This window comes from Poecilia latipinna, unplaced genomic scaffold, assembly GCF_001443285.1.
Source record: "Poecilia latipinna isolate Pla-1442-1.1 unplaced genomic scaffold, P_latipinna-1.0 Scaffold310, whole genome shotgun sequence".
Lineage (NCBI taxonomy): Eukaryota > Metazoa > Chordata > Actinopteri > Cyprinodontiformes > Poeciliidae > Poecilia > Poecilia latipinna.
This window is the reverse complement of record NW_015112926.1, coordinates 36,416-59,179: the sequence shown is the minus strand read 5'-3', so window position 1 is coordinate 59,179 and position 22,764 is coordinate 36,416. Positions and strand designations below refer to the sequence as shown.

At 41.0% G+C, this 22,764-nt stretch overlaps 1 protein-coding gene across 3 annotated transcripts in view; it reads right to left on the bottom strand.

The window, feature by feature from the left end:
• Positions 1-1,041: 1,041 nt before the first annotated feature.
• The window catches only part of satb1b (SATB homeobox 1b), a 56,891-nt gene continuing 35,168 nt past the window's right edge, over positions 1,042-22,764 (bottom strand). For all 3 annotated transcript variants that reach the window (XM_015034744.1, XM_015034745.1, XM_015034746.1), the window contains exons 8-9: positions 5,866-6,072; positions 1,042-2,042 (exon numbers count right to left, since the gene is read on the bottom strand). In XM_015034744.1, coding sequence (XP_014890230.1) covers positions 1,407-2,042; positions 5,866-6,072 — 843 coding nt within the window. In that variant the 3' untranslated portion in view covers positions 1,042-1,406. The remainder of the gene's footprint in view (positions 2,043-5,865; positions 6,073-22,764) is intronic.

Below are 22,764 nucleotides of genomic sequence, written 5' to 3'. Positions count from 1 at the left end.
TCGTGTAATTAACAATCAATAACCACTTCTAGTTAGAACATCTCTGCAGAGACGAACTGAGAAACACTTACAAAAACAGTCGGTTTGTAACAAAATAACCGGTGTTCTCGTTGAAATGAAGGCTTTTTAAAAAAAAGGAAACACTTTTTGTACAGGATCTTTACACAGCCGGAGCTTTCCCAATCGGATCGTTGACCATAGGAAGACGCGTCGCAGACATCAGACCTCACACAGATTGCATATGTTTTTTTCTTTTTAACTCTCTCTCTAAGCTCGCTTGCAGGTTAGTCGTTCCACCTAAGCTTATTTGCATGATAGTAAAAATTGCATACAACAATAATAGTGAAGCTTGTAGCATGATTAGCTTGACGGACAGCACTTTATAGGCAACCTTTAAAGCACGCTTCTCCGTTTAAGACGTTTAAGACACTTTTTGTTTTCACTGCCCGTTGAAGTTACACTTATAAATAGGAATACAAAGACTGGTGGAGATTATTAAAAAAAAGAAGAAAAGAGGGGGGAAAGTGACAAAGTTTCAAAATGAAAACTGTAATAATTACATCAGAAACACTGCATGAACCGCAAATAAATAACGTCAGACAACAGAACATTTTCATCCATTCACATTTCTAACTGTGTGGCATTTCACAAATTACAGTGACGAAGGTTTTGCAAAATAATCTAACATCGGCAGTGCCGTATAGTACAAGGCATTTGTTGGCATAGTTTCTTTAAGACTGTACTTTTTTTTATTTTTACAGGTACAATATAATGTCTATATATATTTATATTTATAATTCTTCCCTAACAGATAATAAGTACAGATTGAGCTCTTCTCGGAGATGCACCTGGGCTCTGGGTGATTGCAGTGATCCAGAATCACATTACGCTCTTTTGTAAAAGAATAACTTATCCGCCAGCAGGCTCCAGACTTGATACCTCATGATTAAGGCCTTGACAACCACTTGGTCCTTGATTTCATTTACTTAAAAAAAACTACATACATAAACACCTATCGAACTCCTGGGAAACTTTTTTTTGTTTGTTTCTTTATTTTTTTTTTGTTTCCTTTCGGAATATAATCAGTAGCTCAAAAAGAGAAGTCAGTGTAAAACGACGTACATCGAGTGCAGCCAGCAAATATCCACGCCAACATAATTACAATAACTTTTTTTTCTTTTTGTGCAGGTTATTAAAATGATGCTTCAGTCTTTACAGTGATTCTTACAAGTTTTACAAAATCCAAAAAGTAGTTCTGGGTTTTTTTTCGGAGTCTGAAATGGGCTTCCAGTGTGTGTGATCACATATTTCCACATAAACACGCCTCGCCGGTCCGGACGCCGTACAGACTGAGGTCACGGCTCCGCCTCACGCTCAGCGCGCTGCCGTCGGCACGGTCGTCGGTCCTACTTGACCTCGTGCTCGGACTCGGCCTGCAGCTCGGCGCCACGGCCCAGGTGCTCCTCCATCTTGATGGAGAAGATGGTGGCGGTGGTCTGCGTGCTCTCGTCCAGCTCCTTCAGCAGCTCCCCGCTCTCCCTGAAGTCCGTCAGCTCCTCCTCGAAGGCGGGGCTGCTGCGGCTGCTGCTGCTGCTGCTGGTGTTCGCTGCCGTGCTGCCGCAGTTGTTGTTGTTGTTGTTGGCGGCGGCGGCGTTGTGGTCCTTCGGCGCCTTGGCGGGGTGATTGACGTAAAAGCGTTGGTTCTGGAAGAACTTGATGATGGTGAGCTTGGGCAGGTCCAGCTGGGCGGAGAGCGTGTGGATGGCCTCTTCGTCGGGGTACAGGCCCACGTCCTGGATGAAGCTCTGCAGGATGCCCAGAGCCTCCAGGGAGATCTTCCCCCCGCCGCCGCGGGACTTGATGCCGCGGCCGCCCTCATCCTCCGTCTCGGCCGGGGAGGCGGTGGACGGCTGGCGAGGCGGCAGTCGGGGGCCGGCGTTGCTCTGCTGCTGCTGCTGCAAGGGCTGCTGGGAGAGAAGAGGCTGGGAGGGGTGGAGGGACAGCGAGGGCTGGTGCTGCTGCTGAGACTGAGGCGGCTGAGCCTGCAGAGAGAAAAACCAGAGGAGGGCAGGAACTGAGAAACTTTTCTGAAAAGATATGCTTTTAGGAGTAGTTCTACTCCTTACTTTTCCTTGGGTAAATTTATTATGAGATATTTCTACTCTAACTTGAGTAAAATTTCTGGAACGAAAACCAAACATGTTTTAACTAAAAATTGCACATTCCTGCAGTTTTTGTTAATGTTTCATAAGTTTTTTATGGAAAGAAACTTTTCTTTTGCCTGATTTGTTATTTTTTGTTACTTACATGGATTATTGTCATTTTCGTCCCTAAAATATCAACATTTCCACTTAACTTTACACTTTGGTCCAACCGATTAAGTCAATTTTAAGTATTAAATGGTTGATAATTTGATCAGTTACTCTGTACCTGAGTAGACTTTCTACTAAATACTTTTTACTCCACTAGGCCTGTTGCAATAAATTAATTAATTACATGATAAATTAAAATAAACACAGTAATTTCCATTTACAGGATTTATCTTTTTCTCTCTTTTTCTAACAGAAACTGGATGACAGTGTTTAGTCTGGAGTTTTGGTCTCAACTGGCCCTTTAATTGAATGACAGTTTCATTTACAGAGACTCCATTATTCATCTTATTTGTTGTTTTATTTATTTTAGACATTTAAAATGTCTTCCAGTTCCAGAGTTTAATGTTCGTTACGATTTAAAGATCATTGATCTTTGAGAATTTGTTCTTGCACTATTATGCTATTATTTCCATCATATTACAACAACAACAACAATATTATCGTTTATCGCTTTAACTTGAGCTGAATCTGTTACCCTGACAGGCCTTATGTGTGCGCTGGTTGGCTGTTGGCTTTACTGGGAGCTGAAAAGCAGCAGCATCACCCTCAGGTACTTAAATAACTCAAGCAGCAGAACAGAAAGAAAACCAGTGTTTCAATTCTGTCCTCAGCAGCTCATCAGGCTCCAGTGGCAGCCAGCAATAATCATTCCTGCGCTCAGTTCACGTAGCGACGGCGCGGCTGACTCGCCGCTGTCGATGGCTTTCGCTCCGGCTTCGTTTTGGAGTCCCGGCGGTACAAACACATGACACATTACTCGTAAAATGTCTCATTGTGTGGCTGGAGAGGGAGCGAGTGGGCAACTCGTGGTCCCTGTTGACCCGGTGAAATGGCTGCTGTTGTGTTTTCATTTCTGACTCAGACGCTGTCGATAGGTGTTTCATAATCAAGTTTGCAAAACAGCACTTTGCAGGGACTCGGCTCGCCAGCTGCATAAATGCACCCAGAGATGTGATTTTACTGTACCAATATACCGAGCTCCGGTAACTCTTGTTGAGCAAATGGGAGTTAATTTGGCCGACGTGTCGCGTTAGTGAAAGACCGGTGGAAAATATTTAAACCCTGTTTTTTTTATGGACAGTAAGGAGCTGCACCATTAAGTCAGAAATAATCTAATTTTATCCATCTACAAGCATTTCTGTTTGCTGCAAAGTCTGCATAAAAACTCCCTCATTCCATATCTGCTGCTAAAAGAAATCCTATTACCTTATTTATATCCCGTAAATGAGAGCCTTTGTGAAACAACTGGCCGTGTATCTAAGGAACCAAAAAAACAAATCAAGCAGTCAGCTGTGGCGCGGACTTTTAATAGGAGTATTATTGTGCTTCATTAAGATGTTTCTACCGTTAACTGAGCCTTTGTGTTATTTGTTATTCATACGCCAGATGTCTCGTATAAAGCAGCTCTGTTAACTAAGTTCAGCCTAATGATATCTTTGAAAACAGCCTTCTGTGAAAAGTAGGAACTTTGAAGTGTTGCCGTGGTTCTAATTTACAAGTGTTCATTATGACTGTTAAACGTTGTTTATTTATTTTCCTGAATATTAGCTGAAAATACATTAAATGAGAAAAATTGTGTTTTTCACTTGTTTTTGACTCAGACTTTCAGGATCTCATAAGCAGATTGTTGTCAAGAGAGTCTAGCTCTGCGTCTTTACAAATTTATTCAGGCTGCAGAAGTGATTCAGATCCAAAGGCAGTTTAATAACTGATTATTCTCTCCTATCAGATGACTCATTTAGCAACTAAATTGTCCAATAAAAGACGTAACTTCTATGAAACTAACCGTCTGGTTTAAACTGTAAGAAAATAAGCACAAGGAAGAAAAGTGTGAAACATATATTTCTAAATGTTTAGTTTAATTTCAGCTATAGTTGTGTTAAAAAAAAGTACAGATTGATAAAAAACATGTGGTCTCTACAAGGTTTTAAATTATTCCCATCTAAACCGAAGTTTCCAAAAAAAAAAAAAAACAACAGATTTTACATTTTTATTGTTTGATAAAGATGAAGCAAAAACAGAAAATCCGAGCATAAAAAAGTAAGTGCACCCCTACTGCCTTCTGGATTTATGAAGCAGCAGCAAAAAGATGCTCATTAGACACTGAGCAGAATCAGCAGCTGCATATTGGAAACTGGAATTATTAAAATAAATTTGCTTTATGGAAAAACGCCAATTTAAAAATAAAACATATGCTTTCTTTAGGATGAGGTGGTTTGTTGGCTGAAATTAGTTTTGCAAAATTCGTGTATTTCACAAAACTGCAATGGAAACACTTTGTTCACATGGATCAGATGATCAGTAGCTGGATGCTACTTCTAGCAGGAAAAATCAAAGACGACGACAAAGTAGGAGGAGGAGGATGACGATGATGATGTTTCTTCACATCTTATTGCGTGAACAAACTTTGTTTCAAAATTATGTTTTTTGTTTTGACTTTATTGGAATATAGACAAAGTTTTGCTCACATTTTTAATGGAAACGTAGCTACTGCATGATCCACAAATCCGGAAAGCTGTAAAAAAATATAGACTAATAATGAACCTGTTTAGCTTTTGAGCCATAATGAATGAAACACTAACCAACATTTTGATTTGTAAATGACGACTCTTGAAAAACTTTAATGTTTCAATAGTTGATTTTTGTGTTTTTGTGATGTAAAGCACTTTGAACTGCCCTGTTGCTGAAATGTACTACATAAATAAAGTTTAAATTCCTGTGACTGCTTGTAGATATCAAGACTTTTGTTGGTTTGCAGGGGAATACGGATGCATTTAAGCTAGAATATTTTGTTATATCTGGTAGTTCATGATCAACTCAATGACTGCTGAATACTTTTGTTGGTGCAACATAAGCCCAAATCATTAACCCTCCACCACCGTGCTCAACAGTTCTGGTGGTTTTACTACAACGAAACATCTCTGCTTTGGTCTGATCTGTATAAATTACACTGGTTAACAGGTTTTGATGCTTATTTTGATTAAAATTAGTGCATAGATTTTTTTAAGGGAGAAGAGGCTTTTTGATGGCAAACTTTCTACGTTTGTTCAGACTCTTTCAACTGTCATGACCTTAAACATTTAAAGGGGTGGTAATATGTACATAAACCCCTTCTATAGCACAATCGAGTCACTATGTTGCCTTTAGTTGACTGAGACTGAAAATTAGATTATAACTCTTCCCAGACTGATGTTCAGGCTCACTAGTTGCTTCTTTAAAGTCATTGCTCATTTCTTTCCATCTTGGCGTTGTGTTGACATGAACCAGTGAAAACCTCGGCTTTTAAACAGGCGGTCCTCCATGTTATATCCTATTATTGTGTGGAATCTGTTGTGTATTCATCAATTTACGTTAAACTGGGACAATTTTTGAACCTAATAAAAAATATTAATTGTATTATATGACATTGTAGGACATAAAAAGTGGATCTTTTGATAAGCAGACACTATCAGTGGGGTTTTCCTCAGTTTGTTTGACTGAACGTCTTGCTCACCTGAAGCTGGTCGGTGGAAACGTGGATCAGGTGTGACGGCCGCTCGTTGTGGTGCTGCTGCCCGGCGCTGCTCTCCTGCTCGTAGATGGCGTCGCGTTCGGCCTGCGAGAGGCTCAGGAACCGACGGATCATGGACAGGTTCTCCCACAGCGTCCGGTTCTCCGGAGACGGATCCTCTTTCCAGCGCAGCAGCTCACAGAGCCAACCCTTAAAGAAATGAGTGAGAGGAAAGATCAGCAAGTTACAGACTCATACACAGGAGAATCAAGCAAAGTAAAGATTTATTTTAAATAAGGTCTAGTTTATAGTGCAAATATATTAACACACTTGAAGTAAGACAAAACTAACAAGTAACTTTTCAGCACAATATAAGAGCTTGTTTTACATCAATAACTCTTTAATATTGACGAAAACTTTATAGTTCCACTGGCAGATTATTTCACTGTAACATGGGAAAAATGTTTTGTTGTAAGTGAAAACGTGTGAAATGGCCACAAACAGATGCACAATTATACAACCATACACTTTGAAAAGCAGAAGTAGAGCCTTCTGCACAACAAACAAGAAAGCAACAAGTGGTTTCTGGATAGTAAGTCAACAACAAAACACTTGTCTTTTCTAGCAGCCATTGCACCGAGCATACAGCAGTAAAACCAGCTGAATTATTGACTTTAAAACTTTTATATCTTGCTGAAAAGTTACTTATAAGTTAGTTTTGTTCAATTGTGCCAAGATATTTGCACTAAAAGTAGACCAAAAATACTTGGAAAGATTTTGTGCATTTGCAGTGCAGACCTGTTGTTATACAAGTTGAAAAAACAACATTTAAAATTAATTTATTAATAAAAAGAGAAGAGGTATTTAACAAAAATGATTTCCAGCTCTAAAAGAAAAACAACAACACACACACACACACACACAAACTGAAGCTGCGGTGTGTATGCTCCTCCTCTGCAGCTGAAGATGAAGACGAGAGTGACTGGAGGTCAAGCGGCACAGCAGGAAGGAACAATTTAATGTGACAAGAAGCACACACTCTCACACTGAGCTGCACCCTCAGGAGGAAACAAGCGACTCGTGTGTTTGAGACGCTCCAGCAGAGGGCCACGAAACACAGAGCTCAAAGACGCCGATCAGAGAAAACCCATTTAACTGCTCAAACAAAACACCATGGACTGCCTGATTTATGACTCGAGATGTTTCTTTAAGGCTTAAAGTAAATAAGAGGTTCAGTTATACCATGAGTAAATGGTTCTGCATGTAAGGAAAAGAATTAAATGACTTTAAAGTGGAGAATTATAAAAGCACCTAACGAAATAACCCCAAAAAATGAGTTTACTCTTAGATTAGAAGGAAAGCACATAATCCAGAAACAAAACTCCACTTTTTTTTTTTTTTTTTTTTTTTTCAACCCCGCTTCTTTCTTCCAAAAAGTCGGGCGATTCGTTTCAACTGAACAAGTCTAAATACATGGATTCAGTCGGAAAAGTTTGAACTAAAATATTTACTGAGATCACTAAAAGAAATTTGGTCAAAATTGTAATTACTTGTACATCAAAGTATCAGATGTGACGTAAAACAAACACTCAACATAAGTTTCAGAAAAATGTAGAGCCAATGCTGAACAAAAACAAAAACATGAGGCCTGTTCCGATAAAAAAAAAAAAAAGGAATATTGTCCAAAACCCTGAGAAGAAATAAAATGAAAAGATATTTACCAGCAATAACACACACACACCAAACATACTGGCCCCATTTCAGCAGGAACCACAAGGAAACTCAGCATGCAGAGATGAGTGAGAGTTATTTTAACTGCCCAAAGCTGCAAAGGATCGGCTTGGCGTGACCCACGGCTGTCATGAATTTGAGCTGGAGAGTAGGTGTGAAGTAGGGACAGCATTAAAACTAACATTACAGCTGGAAGTCGCTGATTTCATGATGCTGGTTTCACTTCCACAAACACGCATCGTCACAGGATGTGCTGCGGCTGCTGGAGACTTTAAGGTGGTTTAAAGAAAAACTGGAGCTGGTGATCGTTTCAATCAACCTGACTGGGTTCACTCGACGTTTTCTAGAAAACATGAGCCAAACTGGATTTATTTTTAAAGGATACTTTTACAAAACAAAGAAAAGCAAAAGTTGATTTCTGCTACTACTCTCAGCTGAGTCACTGAGCTTATATATGGGGAAGAATATTTTTGAGGCTGTGCAAATTTAACATTGAGACCAGAATTTAGCACAAAAATTAGGTTGTCCAACTGTTCATGTTCCTCATTTATTTAACTGTAATTGAAAAATTAACTTACTGTTATCACTAAGAGTTAAATGTTTTAGTTAAAGCAAATAAGCAACTTTTCAGGAAGATATAAGAGCTTGTTTTAACTCAATAATTCCCTAATTTTGATGAAAAAGTTCTAGATCCGCTGGCAGATTAATATGGGAAATATGTCTTGTTAATTATATATTATAATTACACTTTTTGATCATTAAATGAATGCAAACATTTAGATTTTTACTGTAAAATAAACTGATTTATCCTGTTTATATTGCATATACATATTCTTTACTCCTCTTGAGGTTTTACTTAAATATTAACATTAGCTGGGGATTTTCTGACAATCATAGAAACAATATTCATAATGATAATTATTAACAATCAATGTTATTGTTGTTTTAAAATATTGATTTGACCTTTATGAATGCAAATCCAGATCTATGTGCACCAAAACTCACTGCAACGAATAAAAACATTCATGCCTGAGCAAAGATGGAGTTGGCAGCATCTGTAAACCTTTAAGCTCTGCTTCTATTTTCACATACTGATGCATACAGAAGCATATTTGAGAAACTTTACTCGGTTAAAAATTGGTTTGTGAAGTGAAAGAAGTGAAGATTCAGATTCGCAGCTGCAGAGACAGAAGGACTCTTCAGAGGCTCGGTGACGTGGTCGGACATGATGACCTCAACCAGAACAGCGTGAGTGTGTGAGTAAGAGCGAAACGGAAACACCGGACCTCTGCCCAAACTGCGGGAGAGGTGTAAAAGAACGAGGGAGGAAGACGGCGGAGGGCCTCCGGGTGTGAGAGCGTGTTTGTGGGCTTCTCTCTCGGCCCGGCGGTGCATCCTGGCAGCGTGACAGAGCGGCGCTGTAATCTCCCGGCCAGTGCGCGGCAGCACCTTTCATTTCCACGGGATTACACCGGGGCTGCTGGTCCGCGCACAAACACGGCGACACACACAGAGACACGCACGGAGGGCAGAGCCACGCCGCCACACTGCATGCAGGAGATAACTCAGCAGTTTGGTCGTCCCCCGTTCCAACTCCTCCCATAAGCCACATCAAACCCAGGAGGGCTTCTGGAGGAAGGCGAGAGCAGGAGAGGCATAAAGAGCAGAGGAGGATGGAGGAGAGAGAGAAAGGGAGAGATGGGTGGGGGGGATGGGAGGAAGAGGAGGAAGAGGAGGGGAGCAGAGGGGGCCATAAAGCCTGCGTGCCCACCTTGTTCCTTTGCCACGTTTATTGTTGCGTTTTTAATTTGCATGCAGAGGGATTTGGACGGCGCTCCGGTTGGGCTGTCTGTGGTTTCAGCTGATTCGGTATTGAAGAACACACACACACACACACCCACACACACACACACACCACCACACAGCATCTTGTCAAAGCCAGAGAAACAGTACCCAAGCCCAACGATGGAGTAATCCAACTCAAACACTCCCCAAACCAGCAGGATTAAACCCAAAGCAGCAGAGCCAATCAAACAAAGGCGCGACGTGAACTCCATTTCAATGCCAGGAAGTCCATTTGATTAAATAAACTACCCAGAGTTTATTAGTTCACAAGTATGAATGTTTTTTTTGTTTGTTTGTTTTCTTTTTGTATGTGTGTGTTTGGCTTTTTTCTCTCACTTCTCTGCCAGTTCTGGGGCGGGTGTTGAGCTTTTAAGGAAAAAAAAAAAATCATGTACCACAAAAAGAGAAATTACCAAACATTTCTGTTTTATGCTAAATGGATGCCAAGCAGCGGTTAACTCTGCTCCCAGCCAGCACTGAGGACAGTGGACAGTCAGCATTTTCCATGGCAGTTTCAAGAGCTTTGTTTGTGTTTGTCTAATTGCATTGCTTCCACAGGCCAGGCAGAGGCAGCGAGACGGGAAAAAAGATCCACATGGAGAGCCAACAAGGATTTCCTTCAAAATACACAATGCAGTTAAATTAATAAGGAATAAACTAAAATACTGTTGTGCTCAGATGTTTCCATGGACTCAGGGTTTTTTTTTAAATTTTGCTGAAGTTTTTTTAAATTTTTTTTTTTTTTTTTTGACAATTTCTGGTTGTCGATGATGATCCATTGCATCTGGTAGTTTCTCCTTTTGAAATAGAAAAAGTCTAAAGAACTCCCTAAAAATCTGAAAAGTTTGTTTCCACAAGATGGAAAAGTCTTTTGGAGTCATTCTTAAACGACTCTGCATCTAAAGATTATTTTGGTTATCAATTAATCTCTCCATTAAAGGCCCATTCTGCCTTTTTTGTACAATAAAAAAATGCAAATAAACACAAATAATTCAATTCCTTTAAACAATAAAATTAAGAATTTATTGAATTTATTTAGTGAACACTTGATCATGTGGAGCAAAAGATGCATCTGCATTGAAAAACTTCTAACATGTGAAAAGCTCAGCCTTTTCTGCTTGACTTAACATTAATGCAGTGCGGAGCGATTTTGTTGATTATTTTCTGGATTAACAGATTAATAAATGGCCAGCAAAAGGGGCTTAATAAGAGATATTTTTACAGAATTTGATCCAGATGAAGCTAAAACTGGGCCACTTTAGGAGATCTGGGTGGAACATTCTTAAAAAACGTTGTTGTTTTTTTATTTGTTAAATGCAAACAGTTTAAATTCTTTGTACGGTTTTCGCTTAATTACTGAAATTGTCATTTCTTGAGTCACTATACTCCATGATTAATCTGCTACTAAATCGATGTATCATTTTAGCCTTAGCCGAAGTCAGAAAAAAATCCCCCAAACTGCCTCCTTCATATGAAGGAAAACTGGTCAGGATGTTCAGGAACAAACCACGACTCAAGTCTGCATGAACTGGAAACCATCAAAGACAGTCCTGACCTGTTTGCATAAATTGGGTGGAATAATAAAGAAAAGCTTCAAATTCTTCAACTTTACCTCAAATCAACAGCTAGACGGTTAAAACTTGGACACGAGCGGGGTAGGATGTTCCCAAAGACACATTGAAATTGGATTTAAAGAGGAAAAAGCAGCAGACCCACGCTGAGAATTATCCAAAGCCTCATTATCAAACTTAATGAAAATATGTGGATAATGCCTAAAGACCCAACAAATTCCAGGAAATCAACTAATTAAATTAACTCTACAAATTCTGGCGAAAAGAGAGACGACAAGCATCCAGCCTGAATTATTCATCTCCATATCAGCGCCATCCACAGCAGAAGAGCACCAAGGTGTTCCTCATTGTTTGAGTTTTATCATTTTTAATCAGCCCATCATAAAAAGCACAGCGGTCATGCTCATGGTACGTGTATGGAAACCACTTTAATATCTGTACATTTTAATAAACTTCAAAGCATCAACATGATTCTATGCTTAACATTCCTGCACTCTTGTGATATTACCGCCCTGTTGCAAATATGTTTTCCCCCTTATTGTTTAATGCAATTTGCCGAGCCTCTCCACTGCAGCTGACAAGCACCGACTGCTCTTGATTGGATCACAGAACTTGCTGCCCCTGCTGCTAAAGTGTCGCAATATGTTCCAGAAAACAAAAATCTAGGGCTCTTCAATGCAGTGTACTCTGGGTTTTGTTGTAGATCATTAAGGGCTCTCTATAAATAAATAGAACAAGTAGTTCAGAACAGGCCCGGTTGTCGACTAACAGGGGCGTTTATGCATCACTCAGATTTTCCCATGTTACAGTTTAATCATTCTGGTTAAAAGAACAGCACAGAGACAGGAACCAGAAGACTTGGGGAACTTGCAGTGACTGATAAGAAGAAATACTTTCATTTACAGATGACCTGCATTCGCATGAGAAACAGAAGTAAGATGGTTACTTTTAGTAAGCAGGCTGTGAAGCCTCATACCTCACATCAAACCGCGCTATAATAAACCGCATACTTGTGTGGCTGAATTCAGAGAACAACGTCTGAGAGGAAACAAAAACCAAGAGCTAAATTATTAGTGAGGTCAAAATGTCAAACGTCTCTAACATCCAGTTTTTTGTTTGCTATGTATGAGGTTCATTTCATCCATAGTTTGCAGCTGTTTGTATAAAACATATTGTTCTGGGATCATTTGGACGTGTTCGCCTCCAGGAATGTGCTGCGTTATCAGATGTTCAGTGAATTACTCTGTAGGTGAGCGCAGCTACGCCACACCCAGCCGGGCTTTCACACAGAGGAACGTGCGTGGCCGGCGAGCCTCCCATCAAACTCTGATGACCTCCTCACTGGGAGCGCAGCCGCTGGCAGGTGGCTCCACTTCTTCTGAGCAAGTCATGTAATCAAGTCAAAATGTAGAAGTGGCCTGTATTTTAAACTAAACTTGGTGCTCATGCAAACCTCTGATGAGAGCGACAATGACGAGAAGTTGGCGTGTTACGTAAAGAGCAATGCGTCGGGTTTAATGGGGTCTGGATAAAATGGTGATTAATCAAGAAATCACTTTGCCACAACATGACCAGCCACTGGAGCCACGGTACCTTAAAAATACGCCTGGTCCTGTTGGACGTGCCCTTGCCAGAGAAATGAAAGATGCAAACCCACAGTACGACTCCTACCAAACTCTGGTACGCAGTGCTAAAACCGTCCAACGCGCCACTTAGACATCCTTTGAGTATCCAGGTCTTCAATTACCGTTTAGACTGTTGGTTGCTATGGTAACGACACGTAAACATCATTGAGAGCGTCATGACTGCGCCGACACCGCCTTGATATGCCTGTTGTAGGTGTGTCAGCTCCTTAGTAATGTACTTATTTATACTCAACACTGATCTATACTTAGACCAAATTACGTTCGTCAGGTCAAACTTCCTTCTGCTTAACACTTTCAGAGGGTGATTAAAAACATCAATGGCACTTAAGTCCAGTCTAAATCCTCTTCTAGGAAAATTTGAGATCTTACTTCAAAGATAAAGGAACGATATTTAAACCGATGTCATGCTCCAGTTCCTCCAGTTTGAAAGGGAAGGCCTGTGGTTGTTGACAGGTTTGTTCTGGTCTCTTACAGGTGGTGGTGAGGTGGAAGAAAAAATTGGAGTTATTGTTTTATGAGGAATTTCAGACAGTATTTGTGTCAGTTTGGTGTCAAATCATTGATTATCCATTTGTGGACAAGAGCTGCAATTTCCGTCAAAGTTTTGCTTCATTTTGTCGTAGTTTGGCCTTTCCAGTCTATTGCAATTCAATCATTAACTACTTTTAATAACTGGTGGCCAACATTCTCTAACACAGTTTTCTTATTTGAAAAAACACCAGTCGGGTTTTCCTGACCAATCCCAGGTACAGGTTTTCTTGGATGTCTTACTTCTTGATTCTGTTTTGAATAATTCTGCTTTTTTTTTTTTTTTGGCCACTCTTACATATAAATAGAGGAAAGTTCTGAATATTACTAGCTAGAAGAAGATTTTAATTTAATAGAAAACTAAAGCATTAGAAAATTATCCACCTATTTGCATAAAGTATGTCTCTAAACAAGGTAGATGCTTTCTGTTGATGCATTTATAGACCACAAATAGTTTTGATGATTTTAATGAGTAGTGAAAAATACCCCACATTTTTAGCACTTGACCTACCGCACAGATCAGATTAGATCAAGGGAAAATCTCTTTACTTTTTGAAAAACCGACTGATTTTAAGTTATTCAAATGCTGACCAAAACTTAGAAGCTGCAACAGATGAAGATCCAAAGAACTAAAGAGGAAAATCTTTTAGTCCGAGCAGAGATAGCAACCGTCGTGTTCGGGTGAAAACATTTTCCTAGGTACACAATAGCTGAATTCATCCGCAAGATTTCCCCCAACGATGCAATGAAGTGCATCGTGTAAGTGAGTGCAGGAGTCACAAGCTGCCAATGAGAGCTCTGTCAGAAAAACCCACCCACTGAGCCATTCACCACAAAACCTCTGCTGCAAAAATCCCCAACATAAAAAAAAAACTCTAAAAAAAGCAGGCTTTGCTGTCAAAAAACAGGGACGCTACAGAGAAGGACAGACAAAGTGGTCTGTCACACTGCCTGCACCAACACCTTCCCCCTAATCTCATTTGCTCCTTATCAGCCCCATCAAGCTGACCTCGGCCACCGCGAAAATAAATAAAATAAGCCAACAGATGTCCATCAATTTGCCATTGGAGGCTTATCCCCCTCCCCGTCGTCATATTGCTGCGCGACAACAGCCGAGGCCTCATTTTTAGCCTCATGGAGACAGTAAAGGCTGAATTTGGAAGCAAAAAAGGCCAAGATGATGCATCAGAAATTAAAACAGAGGGAAAAAAGAAGAGAAGTAATGATTGTGGCCATTGTTGTCACTGGCTGGTTGGAGGAGAGGATGGTTACCGGGGCAGCCAGACAAATCTCTCCTGTGTCTCAAGCTGGGGGTGAGTTAAAGTAGGGGGGGGAAGACAATGCATTACTGTCTTTTTTCCTCCTCCTTGAACTTGGCAAAAGTCCAGCGCTGGCAGACAACACAGTGCAGATAAATGCAGTCGATAACACGGTGTGTTCAAACCTGTTTGTCCTCTCTGAGCGTGCCAAACCAGTAACTGCACATACACATTCGACCTACAAAGCTGGGGTGTGCTGCGCTGTAAATGCATTACGCCACGGTGGACGCCCATCTGCTGACGACAGCAGACTACCGAGATATTCCTGATGCTCAGGCATATGTGGATCTAACGCAACAATAAGCAGTAACCGGGAGCTCGTCTCAAGACCGGAGCAAGGCTTTGTGTGCAAACAGAAAGCGATGATTTGAAACGTGTTTGGTTTTCTGTAGGGCAGGAAGGGAAAGGAAAACAGGAGAACTAGTGTTTTTACTGTGCTGTGCAAGAAAAAGGAAAGTCACTTCAAGTATAATCAATGAACATTCAACAAAGCAAAAGAAGTCTCAAAGTGTTAAAAAATAAAAATGGGTTTTAGGACGTTTTAAAAGTGGCACTTCCAATGTGAAACAACAAATTGTTGCATCATTTCTACCTGTTCATTCACATTAAGCAGATTTACACCTGAAATAGCTGTTAATTTAATGCAAAGATTTTGATTTTTCTAACATTTTACTTGGCAGCTGATTAACCAAAGCGTTCAAACAAAAATGAAGGTGATTGTGAAAATGTGGCAACATATTTTTATGTTGTTTTTTGGTTACCTTCAGGTCTGAATTGATTTACTGGAACAATATTTGGGGTTCAATGGTCAGTTTTATTTTTTCTCTGTGGATTTAAATATTTTGTTGAATAAATGTTTTTTTGTTTTCTAGTTACTCTGGTTTCCTCCCATAATCTAACAGCATGAATCTGAGAATAAGGGGAGATTTTAAACTGTGTGCTTGGCTGTCTCGTTTTTCTTTATTACTACAAAATAGTCAGTAAAAAGACAAAAATAGGAATGAAAAATTATACAATAATAAATCCAATACCTATAAATTGATTGCATAAAATATTCAAATAATCACGATAATGCTTGCAGCATTTACGCATTTTAGTGAATGCAAACTTTAGTTTTTTAGCTAAAGCTGCAACTCCTTTAAATAAACATTGTTTTTGCTGAACTGAAACCTGTCAACAGTACTGGCCTCTCTTTTAACCTGCTGCTGAAGCTTCAACAGATGCCACTAGTTGTTTTTTTTTATTTTTTGAAGAGGTTTTTGTGACTTCATCGCAGTTCTCTACACCACGATGAAGTCTTTGCTAAAGGTCACCGCAGGAGCTGCAACTTTACCTCATTGGAAGAAATACTGGATATGTTTCGTTGTCATGGAGGCAAAGAAAAAAATGGCGAAATGGAGTACTTGGAAAAAAAAATGCCATTTTCTAAAGCAGACTGAGTGATCAAAGAGTTTTATTATTCTCTGCATAATTTCTCATAACCACCATCTGATTACAGCTCTGTTCAGCAAACTTGAGAACAAACTAATAAAGCTGACAAATGGTAACCTTGTTAAATGATGGCTAGGCCTTCTTTACAGCCACCCGAATCATTCCAGATTTTCCCCTTTAAAAATGTTTCCCATCATAAAGTGACCTAAACATAACTCTGATGTCTGTTTTCAGTGCCGCGGCAGCCAGACTGTGCCACCATCCTTCTCTGTTCTTTCTGTGAGCGTCGGTCTGAATCCTTCATGCCAAACACTAAATCTCTGTTGGAGCTGCGACACGGAGAGGTCTTAGCCAGACAGTGAGCGTTTTCTGAAAGAGGTCGCAACCTCTGTGGATATAATAAGGCGACTTGTCAGCGTTAACAGATTGACGGCTAGCGCGACGCGCATTGTGCGGAGGGGAGCGAGACGTGAGCACGCAGGAAACCGGGCCCCCTCTGTGTCAGAGCCAGCGCCCAGAAACAATGTGGACCGGCTCTGTGTGGCCGTTTACGTCATGGCTGCCGACTCAGTTGGGCGTTTGGGGAATTTTCGAGCAGGCAAATAGAGGCAGATGGAGCAAAGAAAGAATAACCAAAGGCAAATGACCATTCCATCTAAAACGGAGCGCATTAAACATCTGTGTGGTTTGCAAACAGATTTATTTATTTATTTCTTCCTCCACAGCTGCACATCGCGCTGTAACAATACCAAAACTTGGGAGTTCCCCAGAGTGTATTTGTGTTGCAGGACTAATATGAAACTAAACGCTAGTAGCTAGCAGAAAAAATACATCCTCTGGAGGATTTTTTTTTTTTTTTTCAAAGTTCAGATATGAGAAGGAACATTTTTAGTAAGTTTCACCTTTAATATGAGTCCATATAAAATCAGTGAAGGTTTTTCTGTCCCAACGCAGCACTCCAGATGGATCATGTACACAAAATGGCTGAAAAATGAGTCACCAATGGAGCTTTAGCACACGTGCCTCTTTGTTTCAGATACTAATATTGTTGAAATTGCACCATAATCCAGTTTAGCCTGGTGGTGGGCTGATATTTGGGTACGAGCACTGCCTGCGCAGCCAGTGTTTGAGTGTTCAAACACGGCTCTCCCACCGCAAATTTACCTCTTGTTTATCATCTTTTCTATTCAATACTGATGAGGCAGATGGAGGCTGAACGCGCACGCACCAGATAACAAACAAGGCGAGGATGAACAGCAGACAAACAGAAACCACAGCTCCCATCCCAAACACACACACACACACAATCACGTAGAGCACCTACATAGAGTCTGATTCCATCAATTATAAGAGCTTGATTGAGATTTAATTCAAAGCTGGGGTTTAATTGCTAATATCAAAGGATAATTAAGCTGATAAATCATGACTGATCTTATTGAATTAGAGATTGAAATAGCAGAGAACTTGCAAATTGTCTCTGTCAGTTGAATAAGTCATTTAATTGGTCTACAAGTTTCCCTCTGATACTAACCGAACTAAATATTCAGCCTAAAAAAAAGAGTTAAAATAAGTTTGTCAGTTTGATGCAATTACTAACCATCATTAAAGTAATCTACCTTGAGTTTAGAATATGCTTTTTTCACTCTGCTTCAATAATATTAAGATTTTGCAGAATATTTCACACTCCATAAACCTGTTTTCATTTTACAAACTACACAATTGAATGCTTTTATTAATATTCTTATGCTACAAAATTGTAAGTAGGAAAGAAAAACGTATGTTTTATAAATTACAAATATCCCTCACATGCTACCTTATTAGTAAATGTGTGTATTTTAATCTCAGTTCTGTGAATGAAAACCAATGAACGGAGCAGAAACGTCTGCAGGATTAGTTTCTAAAACAACATGCTAAGCTCTGGACACCTCACAGAAATCCGATTCATCCATAAACATAAAATACAAAGACACAAACGCTCATGGTGGCTCTGGAGGAGCTGCAGAGATCAGCAGCTCAGGAGGGAGAATCTGTTCACTTCACAAATCAGGATTTTATGTACAGAGAAGAAACATAATGTTGAAAGAAATGAATGCAAGATCCAATGAGTGGCAGAAAATGAACCCTGGTAATGCAATCTGCATGGTATAACTTGGTGGTGGAAGCATCATGCTGTGCTCAGCAGAAACAGGGGAAAGATTGAGAAAAAAATACTGAAAAAAATGTTTTACACTGCAAAAAACACAAAATGTTAAGAATTATTTTTGACTAGTTTCTAGTGCAGATATCTTAGTACACCTGAAATCAGACAAAACTAATTTAAGTAACTTTTCAGCAAGATGTAGGAGATTGTTTTAAATCAATAATTCCTTGATATTGATAAAAAAAGTACTTCTTTTCACTTATAACAACAATGTTAGTATTTCTTGCTGAAAAGTTGCTCTTAAGTTAGTTTTGCCTTATTTAAAGTGAACTGAGATATTTGAACTAGAAACTAGATTGGTAAGGTTTTGTGTTTTTGCAGTGCAGAGAGTATCCTAGTGAGTGTTGGATTATGACGTAAAATCCCGACACAATACAGGTAAAGAAGAGATGAGTGCAAGGCAGAAACAGTGATGTGGAGATCATGAAATACATCAGGAGGAAGAATAATGTGAGTGAAACCAAGTGCACATAAGCAGGATGAGGACTTGGATAGATCCTAATATCTCTCCATGCAATTTCACTGCACTCTTTCACACACACACACACACACACACTCTCTCTCTCTCAGGCTGCATCTGCCGGAGCTGGTGGCTGTAGTTAAATTGAAATATTTCCCGGCGTGTGTCAGAAGCATGCAGAATGGTAATTATGACAGATCTGATTAGGCGGGCCGAGTCGGGCGGCTCCGGGCTGCAGGTGCGACCTTGTGCATTCCTGCGTGTGTAAATAAAATTAATTACAAGCGTAGGGGGCGCGCGGCGCGTGACATCGGCGCGCACAGGGGGGACTCCCACGGGGGGCACCCTAATGGAATATTTTCCCCGAGTCTAATAATACAGTTGGTATTGACTTGAGGTAATTAGGGGGATCATTAAAGCGCTTTTCCCGGCGTATTTGCCTGCCTGATCAGATTAGTGAGAATGGGCCTCAGAACAAGCCCTGTGTGGTCTGTCAGGAGAAAGAAGTGGAGACAGTGGGAGTGGGTTAGATAGCTCGCATTTGCAGGGAAGACGAAACGAGGAAAACACCACACCTGGCACAGGAGCGGGAGCAGATTCGGTCAGAGCCAGAGACGGCTCGAGGAATTAGTCCTGAACTAGAGCGGCCAAAAGCTGGAGAACGTTCATTAAACACGTGAAAGGTGATGACGAAGCGTCCCGACAGATTCCCGGCTTAGGCTGGAGGGTAGGAGGAAAGCGAGGAACCGTGAGGGAGCTGTAGCGGCTGGGAGACAGATGGGGTGAGAGGTGGCATGTAAGGCGTAAGTGAGAGAGATTGAAAGAGAGATGCAAAGTGCTCTGAGCATGCTCAGTGCGGCCCGGTGCTAAACAGTCAGATAAAGGCTGCTGGGAATTCCTCTGTCCATTAAACAATAAGAGAAAGACACATTTCAGGGGGGCGACTCACCGTTTGTGAGATAACTCATGAGCTAAATTAATTATTCAGACAGCTGGGTCTCCAGATCAAGAAATTTGTGTCCTTAATAATAGAGGCGATCTGGCCCTGCCTGTTTCCCATGGCAACCTAATAACCAAGCAGGCACGGGAGATAAATAAATAAATCAATTAATAAACAGTCACGGGCCTTTTCGACCCGCGGGGCTCCGGAGCCTGGCTCTGATCTGCCTAATTTGAGACGTGCGATGTGCGGAGGAGCCACACAGGCGGGGAAGCTAAGCGCATCTTTACAGGCAACTTTAGAGTTTGTTTGGTGTATTTTTACACCGAAAGCTTCAAACAAGGATAAAAGTTTGTAGTAGGGCTGCACAAAATTTGAACAAGATATTATAGTTCAATATGGCAATGAAGATATTTATTGTAATCGATCCACATTTTTCTCAGCACAGATTTGCTTTTCCATTTCCCCCTAAACGATTGCATCATGGTCAGGGAAAATCCTTGCAAGGATTAGGGGTAGACATTTTTTAACATATCCGTATCGGTCTGGTAAATGAAACAACACTGATATGAACAACCAGTATTTGTTTCCATCTTGTCTGTTTCTGGACATGTTTAATTTTATTCAAAGCTGTTGAAACAGTCAAGAAATATATATATATAATATCATCGACGTCCAACATTGACAATATTTGATATCAGATAGCCGATATTAATATCGGATCTCGATTTTGACCAAGATTTCATATCGGTGCATCTCTACTCCACATACATCAGAGAAGACTTGGGTTGCGAGATAAATCACAGACGTTTCCTCGCAACATCCTGGTGTGGAATATTTATTTTCCAAAGAACTGCTTGTGTTGCATTAGATAATTACATAAACACCATGCTACTCACTAGCCGGGGTCTGTAATCGCGAAAAAATCAAACACAAACAGACATTAACTGCAGAGTTAAGCATTTCTTTATTTATTGCGAACCATCACAAACAATAGCGCATGTTTTTTGGATTTCGTGCAGCTCTAAAGCCGACGGTGGTAGCAAGGAAAACCCAGACAAACCTGCTTCACGCACACAACCTCTGCACGATTGAAACGTTATGGCAGATTTCCTAGACCACTGACTGCACGGGATGCCAGCGCCGCTAAAATTTTTGTTGTTGTGCAACAAAATGCCCTTGAATGTAGAGCACCGCATGATGTCTTCCCTTAAGTCATGAAGAAAGTGGATTCACCTTCAAGAAAAACTGACAAGCTCTTCTCAAGTCTGCATCCTGAAAGCAGCTCACCGACTTCATCATTTGCTTTTTCATTAATATTTGGATAAATTGCTATATTAAGCTGTAAATCACTGTGACGTGCCGTGAGTGTTTAGAGTTAAGGCTGATGAATTGTTTTAATTTCATTCATCTTCAATAAAGTTTTCAGCTGCCTCTTTAAATGAAATAAATGTAAATTCAGACTTTCTACTTCGCCGTACATTTTGATTTTGGAGTGATGATTGCATTTCAGTGCATTTTTCCGGCTCCAGTCGTGATTTAAAGTGGCTTCTCAGTAACAGACTAACATCTGAGCAGCCACCGTCTAGAAACAGACACTGAGAAAGGTCAGCCATCTGCCTCGCTTGTTAAGCCGCCACTGGATGCAGCGGAGTGATGCATGCAATGTGTGCATGTGTGTGTCCATGCATGGGTTGTGCTGTGGTAAAAAAAATAAAAATTAAAATGAGGAAAATCGTTTAGGGAAAAATTCCAAAACGATGACGACAACGCCGCAGACTCTTCCCGTAACTTCTGACAAGCTTCCACAGTTTTTCCGTCCAGTTCCCTTCCTCCTCTTATCAGTGTCACCACCTGCCCCCCATCCCCCCCGCCACCCACCCACCTCCGCATCTCAAGACCAACATGGCACTCACTCGCCCCCTCTGCCATCACCCAAACCCCCCTCCGTCGTCCACGACTCCAGGGACCGCCGTGCCAGGCGGGTGCAGGGTGACAGATGGCACACACCAACCTCCCTCCCCTCCTCGCGCTCTTCTCTCTCTCTCTCTCTCTCTCTCTCCTCTCTCCCACCCTCCGCCCCCCCACTGCATCAGCCCCCCTGCTCAGCCCACCTCCCTCCTCCGGTGGCGCAGCGGCGGACCAGATCAGTGCCATTCTGTCTCATTAGAGCCTGGCTAATTAGCGTAGCCTCTTCCAGGGGAGAGTGAGTGAGTGAGGGAGAGAGATGGAGAGAGGATGATGATGATGGGAAAAGGAGGGCGCTGGTGGTGCTGAAGACGATCTGCGCTCTTCTGGTCATTGAGTCGTCGGAGGGCTTTGAGCCCCGCGGTGCTCCGGGCTCCCAGGGTGCTTGTTTCGCGACAGCGGGTGCTCTGATTCCACCCACCGCATGATTCCTCTCAGGAAGTGTCGGGAATGTTTTGACACGAAAGTCAAGTCAAAGGAATGCCCCCCTTCCTGCCCCTCCAACTCCCCGAACCGCTCCACACCGCCCTGCAGCTAACCTCCCATTGCTTAGCTAAACATTAGCTGCCAGGCTAACCGGTCCCCTCTTAGCATACTGAAAAACTCGTTCAGCTTTCCTGCATCAGGTAATAATTTGAATGTATTTCAGACATTTCACCAAGAAAATAAAAACAGTTCAGAGATCAAATCATAGCTAGCATCTTTACAGACTTATTATGCTTCCCTGAACAGGTTAAAATCCTTTAAATCCAAATAAGTCACTTCTGGCCACGCCCCCCCAACTCTACGTCACACTGGGATGTGAAAATGGCTGAAAACAGATGCTCAAATATATCTGTACATCTTTAAAAAGCACAAGCACAGCCTCCTGCACAACCAACAAGAATGCATTAAGTGGTTTCTGGATAGTAAGTCGACCACAAAACACTTGTCTTTTCCAACAGCCATTGTATAAAGATTAAACTTGCTAGAGCTTCGCTGGGGTTGCTAGGAAACAGGCTAGCCTTCGCGGGGTTTCTAGGCTATGTTACATTCCGAAGGTTTTTGAAACGGCTCATTTTCCAGACACCAAAAACCATTAACTTATTACCAAAAAACGACTTTAAGCGCTTGGGTTGTTTTTAGAAGCAGGAGAAACCAAAATGGAAGTACAAATACATGGAAAACGTGAATTTTGCATAACAACGTCCTTTTTTTTTTTTTTTTATGGAAAATTTTGCGTTACAAATTCGGTTTCTTTTTCTCTGTTTGTATCCTCACCAT